General features: G+C 35.9%; 1 protein-coding gene across 1 annotated transcript; it reads right to left on the bottom strand.

Annotated features, from left to right (window-relative positions):
* Positions 1–1,232: 1,232 nt before the first annotated feature.
* LOC124633257 (outer dense fiber protein 3-like protein 2) lies at positions 1,233–5,317 on the bottom strand. The gene is made up of 5 exons (XM_047168434.1): positions 5,101–5,317; positions 4,270–4,398; positions 3,724–3,940; positions 1,984–2,176; positions 1,233–1,361 (listed from the first exon to the last, which is right to left on the bottom strand). The coding sequence occupies exons 1-5, from the start codon at positions 5,231–5,233 to the stop codon at positions 1,233–1,235; spliced, it is 801 nt and encodes a 266-aa protein (XP_047024390.1). The 5' UTR covers positions 5,234–5,317.
* Between the last annotated feature and the right edge of the window lie 4,954 nt (positions 5,318–10,271).

Raw genomic sequence — 10,271 nt, 5'->3', positions numbered from 1 at the left:
TTTACAGTGGTCCTATCTTTGTTAGTCCACCTATTGAATAATGCTTCCAATGAGAAGACCCCAGAAGGAGAATACCGTGACCTATTACATAACACGATTTTGGTCGATTTTACTGAAACGTTCTGAGTAAAAAACAAACATCAGGAAAATAGGTAATATGAATCTACAATGTCAAGTTGTCGAAAACTTTCACTAAGGAAATTATTTTCTTGGGGTGAACGATTTCAGCGGTACAAACAAGCATAACTGAGCAGGCGTTCTGACTTCCATTAATGCGTTTCTCAAATGATATTTGCCTTCGATAATCAAATAGGGAACAAGTGAAAGGCATACCTTAGCCGGCGTAAACCTAATAATTGAAAACTAACAGTAAGCGAGGGAGCATCGGCCATGCACAGTCGAGATATGTTTGACTTGCTACGTTTGTATTCCTCCACTGTTTGTGATTGAGACTACGGCGAATAATCTGCCTTGATTTTAAAGGAATATATGTTGGCTTTCGTATGCTCCATCCTCTTAGACCGGTTTTCTTTGTTCGTAAATTTAATATTGAACTTTTCAATTGTTTGCCGCTCGGTACTCCTTTCTATTTTATTTGTTTGAGTGTTGTCTGACTGTTATTGCATTTCAATTGACAAATAACTGTTCATTATTTGTTTTGTAATTTGATAGACGTTGGGGCAGGAACATTATGAGAAAGTCTTCTTATCGACAATGAGCATTAAGTTTCATTTCTGAAGTGCTAAGGTTTACCTGGTTTAATGGCATATCATGCGGCTTGAGTGACGTTGAATAGATAGCGAGGCCACAATAATAAGTGAAATGAGCGGTAAAAACCAAGTTTGAAGTGACTACGCAGAGGCGGGAGTATAGTGACGTCACGGGTCCGGTAAACATTGCATACAAATCAGCGCAGTGGCCGACTTTCAGCGAAACTTTGCGAAATTAACTTTGATCGCGTTTTAATACCAGCGCTTGCGTGGTAAAGTATTAAATCTCAATTTATATCCGAGCCGTCTTTATCCAACTAGTTTATGAATTCGTTTTAAAGTTAACCCATTAAGTTACCGTTGCTCTTACAGAATATTTTTATGAGAAGCCCAGGTATTATTATTTAGTGGAAACTTTATTTCAGAATTAAATTCGATAAATAGCAGATAATATTGGATTTATAAATAATTTATAAAATTACCTAAATACGTATAAAATTAATGATTATGTCTTTGTAATTGTTAATAGGTTTGACTTTGAATTCTATGTTCCAGGTCTGCGGGTTTCAAGTGTTCTTCTGTTTTGCCAAGGAATGGACTGTGCCGGATGCCGAAACTGGGCGCTGGAGGAGTCGGCTTGTTCACCATAAACTGAAATCATAAAAAAATATAACTTTGCGAATTGAAAATACAATTTCTTTCCAATATATAAAGCATCGAAATTGCAAAAAAATAACAAAGTTATTTAAAAATGAACTTGAATAAATCGAATAGATTTTCTCAATAACATTTTATTAATGTCATCAGTTTGTTATTGTGGCGTGTCTCTAAATCAAGTATAATAGTTACAAAGTACTGACTATTAGATACAAATAAAATAAATGCGTGATTTATTTGTCTGGCTTCTGGCGGGTATTTACAACAGCTATATAAATAAAATGATAAAATAACAACTATTGATTTTGTCTCACGACCAGCTTTATATGTGCAATTGTGTAAATAGTTTTGATAATTTTGGTTCTTCATTCTCATATTCTCACCTGGAGTTTATTGCTCCCGATTTTTCTAATGAGATAAAAAATTTCCATAACAAGCTATTCTTGTTTATCAAAAATATTTTCAACTATTTGCTTTGAATCAACATGTCACAAAACATCATCGTCAGTCCGTTACGATTATACACAATTTGAAAATCAATTAGGTATGATTTGTCAAAAAGCTATTTCAATCACTACTATACCAAGGTAATTTTAACACATGCTAGAGTTCTTACCATTTTGTCACAGTAAATATTAGGTGCTGGTGTCTCCTCGACTTCCTTGACAGACCTGAAGGCTGGACCCATGGAGTACGCTGGCTTCCTCCTCAAGACATAGTTGTGATTAGGGTTGTGCTCCCCTGGGCCAGGGGTAGTTGACTTCGCAATTGCCTCCGGCTTACTGGCAAATGTGTACGAGGGGGCTTTTCTGCATTTTTGGAAAAGAAAAAATAAATTCATTGTTAAATTCTAGGCACGTAGACAAAGACAAAAACGTAATTAGAAAAGTAATTACGTAGTGTATAATAGCTTTTAGTTTTAAAAATCAAGGCATTTTTAATTTTAATTTAAAACGACTTAAGGTCATAGATAAAAAAAATGCTAGCTTAGGGAAAATTAATAACAGACAGGTGTTTAATATTACTTCTGTAATCCCAATTTTAATTAAAGGGTTTTATGTAAAAATTGCCACTTAGTAATAGATTAACAGGGCTAACCTGGTGAATAGCATATGAATACTGTACACGTCAATAATTATTTTTGTAAAAAATATATTTTAACAAACTGACAGAACCTTTGCAGTTATATAATAGTTTTAAGAGTATATTTGACTTAATAATAAGTTCATCAATCTATAACATCTCTCGTATATTGTAATCATGAAAGCAAAAACTATTTTTAGATCAAGGCACGTCATCAAAAATCTAAATTATTAAGCAAAGTTATCAATAAGATTCGGATCAAGTAACTATTTCATGTTTACGTCACAATATAGTTTGTGTGTCTACAGACCAAGTTGCAGATCAGTTGGGAACACGAACTATCAAGCCGATTTGATCACGGTCGTGTTGTTCCGTGTGCTTAGTTGCTTAGTTAACAACAACAGATCCATAATTAAGTTAGCAATAGCCAAGTACCAAGAACATAATACTACCAAGCATACATCGCATAGATCCCCAGATTAACCAGTAAATAGAGTTGAATTTTCCAACAAATCCATTAGAAAGTGTAAGCTGCAGTATAATGTGTGAAATCTCTTTATTAGATCGGTTTTCCGTAATTTTGGTGCGATATTCGTTCAGTTTAGGCCAATTGTCGCTGTCTTTGGTGGCTTTCGCATGGTCTACGATGGCTTTTTCTAGTTCTTTACATAGGGCTCTTTCTTTTTTCTTTTTTCTTTTTTCTTTACATAAGGTTTCTTTAAATAATGGAGGAGGAGTTTCAGCTGTAGGTATGTGTGCTGCCTATATTTATGAAACCTCATAAGCTTTGCGTTAATCGATTACGGAATTATATATTTCCTTGATAAAGATTAAAAAACTGGTTGACTTTATCAATCTAGTGCAGATTGATTTGTATTCTGCCTCTGATTTGAAACTGAACAATGGCCACAAATCCAGAAAAAAGAGTACCTATTTTTGATTTGCAAAATATCTCGTGTCTATTTCGGTGAACTTAAATCGAACGTGCGTATGATATTCCCATTCAAATCTAACTAAAATTCGGACACTGTTGTGGGCGAGTAAATCTGCTGTATTTCATTCGCAACGTGAAAAATCATCGGTAGGGTTGGTGTATGAAACCGGTCAAAAATATCACCTTCGACAGTACAGCTAGTGGTAATTCGTCACTTGTGAATAACGGCTTGATTTTTTTTGTTTCTTTAAAAATATAAGGGACGCCATTGTACCTTATCGCTACTATTACACATAAACCTTATTTAAAGGGCTTGATTAAAATGTAATGTCTGCTTACGGTTTCGGTATCGGAGGGCAGTACATATTAGGAGGAGGAGTCCACGTGTCAAACGGCTGGTATGGTGGCTTTGATGCAGGTCGCATGCTGTATGCAGGGGGACGTTTCACTTGAGCCATCATATTAGGAGTATGCGCACCAGGTCCGGGCACTTTAAATTTTGCGCCAGGAGGTTCGAGTTGAGGAGACATTGTCCCTCCTGGTATACTGTGACCACCTAGAACATTCGAAAATTTAACATATTTCTGCAAAATTGCTGAAACGAATTTCATGTTCTACGACAACAACCCATTTGGTGTGTTTTGGTAATATCACATCAGCAGATCCCCGTGCTATGGACCTAAATTAGGATGTGCACAGCGCGTTGTTTAACATGCCTTCACATACGCTATAAACATTCTGGAAAATATCCGAGCATACGGTCGTAAACACGCTTAAAATTGAACATTGGATTAATGGCCGCTGCAGCACAAACGCTAATAAAGCTAGGGCCGTTAATATTTTAAATGGCTAAACGACATTTGAGAAATAAAGAGGAAATATTACCTTTTTCGCTTATGCCTCTGACGTTGAACATGGGAGCATTCGGCGAGATAGCACTGGTGTGCAAGGGTTTCAAAACTCGACCGAAGGTGTAAGCTGGTGAGCGTTTTATTTTTGAATACCCTTTTCCACCTGGCAATTCAAAAGTTTTACATACAGTATCAATTCAAGAACATAACAACATAAGTAATAGGAGTGAATAGATTAAGTATTATGTATTATTAATTCCATAGTGATTAATGCTCTCAATCCTTCTCCGTGTGAGAGGAGGCCTGTGCCCAGCAGTGGGACGATAAAAGGCTGTAACAGTAACAGTGCATTATTAACATTAATGGCCGTGACTTACGAAAAAACACTAAACCATCTAATATACCCAAAAGTTGAAGTTCAATAGCTGATGTTATATGTATTATGAGGATGTTCATGCTATCACTTATATTTGAATTATTTGTAATGTCATTTATTTTCTGTTTCGGTTATAATATGGACCATTAGTCCATAAAATGTCTTTGAAATGAAAATGTGTTTTGTTCGATATATGAAATTATTGTTTTAATATAAGGGAGTTGCACCATTTAACTATAACGACAAGAAAGCCATAGCCAGCCGTGACATTGCCGCCCATTGGTCAAATCGTTGATCTGGCAACTAAAAATTGTTCGGTTTTGGTTATAGTTAAATGGTGTAACTCTCCATGAGCCTTATTAAAGTAAGAGGTCGTAATTGGATGGAAAAATTAAAGAATGGCGATATCATAGGACGGTCAGCGGGTCGTCTCAGGGGCGGAGTGGGCTCCTCGGGAATAATGAGAAATCAGACAGGAATATGTTATACCAGACATTTCTGGAACTTCATAATGATCTGGTCCAGGTGTGCCTTGTTCTTGCGATATGGGACCGACGCGTATTGTTGGCTTACACGGTACCTGTTTCACAATTCTTGTTCTGCAATCATACCCAAACGGCATGTTGTATTATCAAAATATAAAACGTGTCCACAAAACGATATCAAATAAACGTAATGAAATAAACTTTTTTGCAACAATAATATTAAGGCCCGTCAATATCGAAAACTGACGTAGTTGTGTGTCAAAAACAGTTGTTTCCAGCCAGCTATATAATAATATGAGCGTGAAAAAAAGGAGATCCCAAATCACAGCGGCGGATGAACGGAATAAAGCTAGCAATAACATTTGGAGATGAAACGGCACGAACGCAGGAATCAGGAGGGCAAATAAAAACTCAGTGGAATTTCCACGGTCCAGGAAATTGAGCTGCACCGGATATCGTCGCACCGGAGCGACGTGCGACGGAGGAATGGCTTCCGGCCGAGGTGGGCCTCCTTCATTATTCCTCCATTCTCTCACTTTTCAATCCTGCAAATAGATTTTCGGTCTCATATTTTTATAAGCCGTTATTGGAGCTATAATTAACTTTTCCATGAAATTGTATTAACGCAAAGCAATGTTTATTTTGCAATCTCTTTAAAACTACTTCAGTGTTTCTTGTATAACTTCATATTAGAATATCGCTTTGGCTTCTCGATAACATTTTCATGTTGAAATATTCGAAATTCTCAATCAGTCTGTGATAAGGTTTCAAGTTGTTTAGCTAACCCACGCTTTAATCAAAACCGTTGTTATTAGAAAAGAGTCCACTTCGATTAAAACAGTACCTTCTAATTGCTTCGATAGTCACGTTTTAATAACACGTTTACTATTGAGAACCAATATTTTTTAGGACTCTTCGTGAAATTCATTAATGGAATTTCTTCACATTGCTACAGTTTACTTCAAATTGATTTAACAACAAAAATGTGTCCACCACACAAAACAACCATTGAACAATAACGCAACATAAGGCTTAAGAATTAACGCTCTTTATGATTCAGTGATGAATAAATCAATGGAAAGTAATATACTGGCTGGTGTTCCTTTTGTAATTTATTCATGTAAGTAATGGAAAATTAAAAACGAAAACGGGTCAATATGGCGGGTGGTGTGGCGTTCATTATTCAAGCCATATTGCTGGGACATGCGGATCGCGGGGCTTATAGGTCCCGTATGAAAGCGCCGAGCTCTATAGTCACAGAGACTCTACTAAGGGTTATGGTGCCGTATGAGTGTGGTACGAAAAAATATGAATGTGAGAAGTATTGGATAATTATGGTATAAAATTAAGTATTATTAAGTATTATATTGATACTTGCAATTGTGATTGCAAGTATCAATATTAGTAGAATTCTACTAATATTGAATGAAGATTGTCTGCTTCTTTTGTTATGTTGACATATTGGCTACTTTCATAAATAGTTCCCACGTAACACAAGTCTATAAGCCAACTACACCAACCTGCATTTATGGGCAATAGGAAAACGTTTTCCTCCTTTTTGACAGAAACATTAATAAATTGTATAAATGGTATATCAAAAATAATGTTTCTTCAATCTTTGTATTAAAACAATGGTTCCTTTGTTTCAAAAGTATGACAAACAATAAATTGAGCGGAAATTTTACACCAATAACGAACATTCTCCCGTCACAAATGTTTCATTACACCTTAAACATTGAAACATTCATGTTGTCGTAAATTGTTTACACGAGCAGTTTCTTGTTGCCAAAATAACATAAAGAGCATCTTTCAATACACAAAAGTATCTAAGGAAAACCCTTAATGTAATACACATGTATGAGCAAGCATCAAATAGATTTTGTAACAAGAAATTGGACTCTTCGCGTTACACTGCCAGCTTGGGAAGTAAAGGTTGTACCTAACTAACTACTAATTATAATTTATGCATCAAAAAATCTATCCAATATGTGAAATAAATCTTTGTCCTCGTTCTCGGTCTCGTTTTAAATCTCGTTTATTTCTGCTGCGGTTATATGACAGTATACATATTTTAACTTTATAATTATGCGACCACATGTTAATGGTTTTTCCTGCAACGTGTTATAATTACTTGGAAATGTATGTAGGCCTGCAAGAGAAATACTTTCCCGGTGTCACGGAACAAACTTGTGTTCCGAGAGTGTGGCGTCGCTCTTGTTAGGGAATCTCGCGCTTCGTTGCCTTCCGCGCAATTTGCGGTTCACTAAACTTTATTACATCTTTTGTTTTAGGAGGAGCGCCCAACTAGTCAGCGCAAGACATACACAGAATACAAAAAATACCACTCTAAACACACAATAGGGAAGTGTGCATTTGAAAATTCTTTGTTTAACGTTTGAAGACAATCACAAGAAAAACAATGAGGTACGGTGGAGCTAAAAATCAATAGAAAAGGTCGAGTCAATGCCGCTCGGCTTAAGCTCTCTGAAAAAAGTTGCCAGTTGGAATTGACTTTCCCTGTTCAGGGCCCGAAGTTACAGTATGCTTCAGTTGCCCGTAATACGGCTGACCCATTTCGCCATCATTGTTGTAAAGGCGTGTAGTTTTAATATTCAACGAAGTAATTTATAATTGCTGAGATCATTTCACGAAAATTAATATTTAAAACAAAATGATTAATATTTACATGAAAGGAGACTCTCGTAAACATTAATTAAGATGACATATTATTATTTTATTGAGTGCTATTTAAATTAATATTTTCTACATGAATAAATTGAAAATGAAAATCTTTTAAGATTTTGTTGTTAATTTATTAAATTAATTTACGTTTACTCATCCATATTCGTATTTCGTAGACATAGTCGTAACTAAACGTTTAGAACTCAGCACGAACATGTTACAATATTTATATTGTCTACAGAATAAGCAAGCGTGGTATCGTCGGTGTATATTTGATTGCGTAGTCGTGTGCGTATCGTCCAAAACGGAGCAATTTTTGGGATCTTCGCCGCAGGAAACAATCCGCTCTGCTGAATAATTAAATATATCCCGAATTACTTTTCTCTTTCTGTTAGTAAATCATATTTCAAAAATGAGAACTTGATATTTCTACGAAACGTGTGTCGTGGGGCTCATAACGTTGGATTTTCAGACTGTTACAGATTTATACAATTATATCAAGGCGCAAGATTAGGTTTTTTTTCTTTCAAAGATAACTTACTTACTTTATTTGGGTCGAGCAATATTTTATCACTACAATCCTGTTAAAATGATAAATTCGAAAATAACCAGATTTTAATACCTTATTTTTTTGAATATCATTGACATTACACATCGTGAAACATACTGAACATTTGTTAAAGAAATACATAATTTTGCTATTCTTAGTATTTAAATAAAACTTGAGTTGCTCAATAGCTCATATTTTTCTACAAACATCCCTTTAAATTTATTAAAAAAAGTCAACACCGCCACAGAGTAGGTCACGGTTCACTTTAAAGTAGAGATGCCACGAATATTCGGCAACTATTCGGTATTCGGCCTATTCGGCCCTTTTTTTTGATATTCGGTATTCGGCTGAATAGTACGTATTATTCGGCCGAATACCGAATATCAAAACATGAAAAAAAGACGACATATTACTCATGATAATATTTATTACCAAAAAAAAAAACAAAACAGTACGCAAACGCAAGTACTTTAGGAAGTAAAATTTATTTGTGGTAAATTGTGATGAATAAAAACAAGCTTTTCAGCATTTGTTGGTAACAAACGTTTACGTTTTTCATCGTAAATGATACCAGCTTCTGAAAATAACCTCTCACTATACACGCTACTCCCTGGAGAAGAAAGAATAACTTTAGCGAATTTCGACAGGTTTGGGTACTGTTTTTCGTTTGCTGACCACCACTTGTAAGGATCAGCCTTCCGATCTAGGCGAGTTGTTTTCAAATAAAAATCCAACTCATTTGCCACAGTATTCTTCTCCACGTCGTCCTCATCATTACCATTTTGCTGATTATCTGTAGCAAGTAGCAACTTCATCAAAGCAGTTCCAGAAACTGTCGTGTATATCGTCGCCTATGCATCGGAATAACGAAGACTGGTTGCGACTTGTCTCTTTATTGTTTACCTACGCACGGCGCGGCACATGCTCAACAACATGTACCTATTTTGCGCCGAATATTCGGCGCTTCGGCCGACAGTACTGCCGAATATTCGGTATTCGGTATTCGGCCAAATCACTATTCGTGGCAACTCTACTTTAAAGTGTTAGTACATATGCATTTGCGCAGTTAATTTACCTAATTAGCGTGTATCTAGTCACAGTAAGTCATAAGCCTTTCGCGTTGACTAACTGTTTATACGAAGTGTGGTCACCACGCCTAGTTTGTGATTCTTAATTAAATTAATTTGGCTTTGTGTGATTTATATGACATCCTTTGAGATTTGTTTTCGGTTTTCTTTGTTTTATGTTCGTGAGTAATTAACTTATTATTATTTATTTATTTATGCTGCATTTTTTGCTGTTTTCAACGGACTGTGTTCGCATGTTTTGCATCAAAATCTCTTGCGAGTATAAAAAGATTGTGTATGATTATGATTAGTGTTGTATATGTGACCAATTTCAAAAGAGCAATCTAATTCTAATAATGATTCTTACTATATTAAACAATCGTACCGTATAACATCGGCATTTTTGCGCTACACTAACCGCACGCCAACTAACAATTACCTCTTTTTCAGCTCAACAGATGTTTCCATTGACCCGTATCCTGACGTCATTACAATCTCATGACGTCAGAGACACGCGATAATGAAGTCCGTATGGAAATCAAGGAGAGCAACTGTCAACTATGCCGAGAAACGCATAATTTACTTAGATTAGTGTCAGGTGTCCTGATTGGCTAATAAGATGGCGTGAGGACTACGGGCTGACGCAGCCGACGTCGGCGACTAATTTACGCAGCCACGAACATCTAGAATGGACTCCTAGTGAAATAATATTAGCAACATTGTCATCACGTTTTGGTCTGCATTGTCGCAGTCGCCTTGTGGCTTGTGTAATAATTTCGTTACTATATTGAATATCGTCGCGACTAGTTAAAATTGAATCTTCGTTTTAGAATATTGTTCCAGTGGAGAGTACCGTCATGTTTTTAAACGGTTTTT

This window comes from Helicoverpa zea, chromosome 1 (genome assembly GCF_022581195.2).
Source record: "Helicoverpa zea isolate HzStark_Cry1AcR chromosome 1, ilHelZeax1.1, whole genome shotgun sequence".
NCBI lineage: Eukaryota > Metazoa > Arthropoda > Insecta > Lepidoptera > Noctuidae > Helicoverpa > Helicoverpa zea.
This window is presented reverse-complemented; position numbering and strand designations above follow the sequence as displayed.

Excerpts from the sequence above, each read along its gene's own strand:
- LOC124633257 (XM_047168434.1), bottom strand. The coding sequence starts at position 5,233 with ATGCCGTTTGGGTATGATTGCAGAACAAGAATTGTGAAACAGGTACCG. Across the intron at positions 3,941-4,269 it reads CAGAGGCATAAGCGAAAAAG|GTGGTCACAGTATACCAGGA; the intron begins GTAATATTTCCT and ends CGAATGTTCTAG. Across the intron at positions 2,177-3,723 it reads TGCCCTCCGATACCGAAACC|AAAAGCCCCCTCGTACACAT; the intron begins GTAAGCAGACAT and ends CCAAAAATGCAG.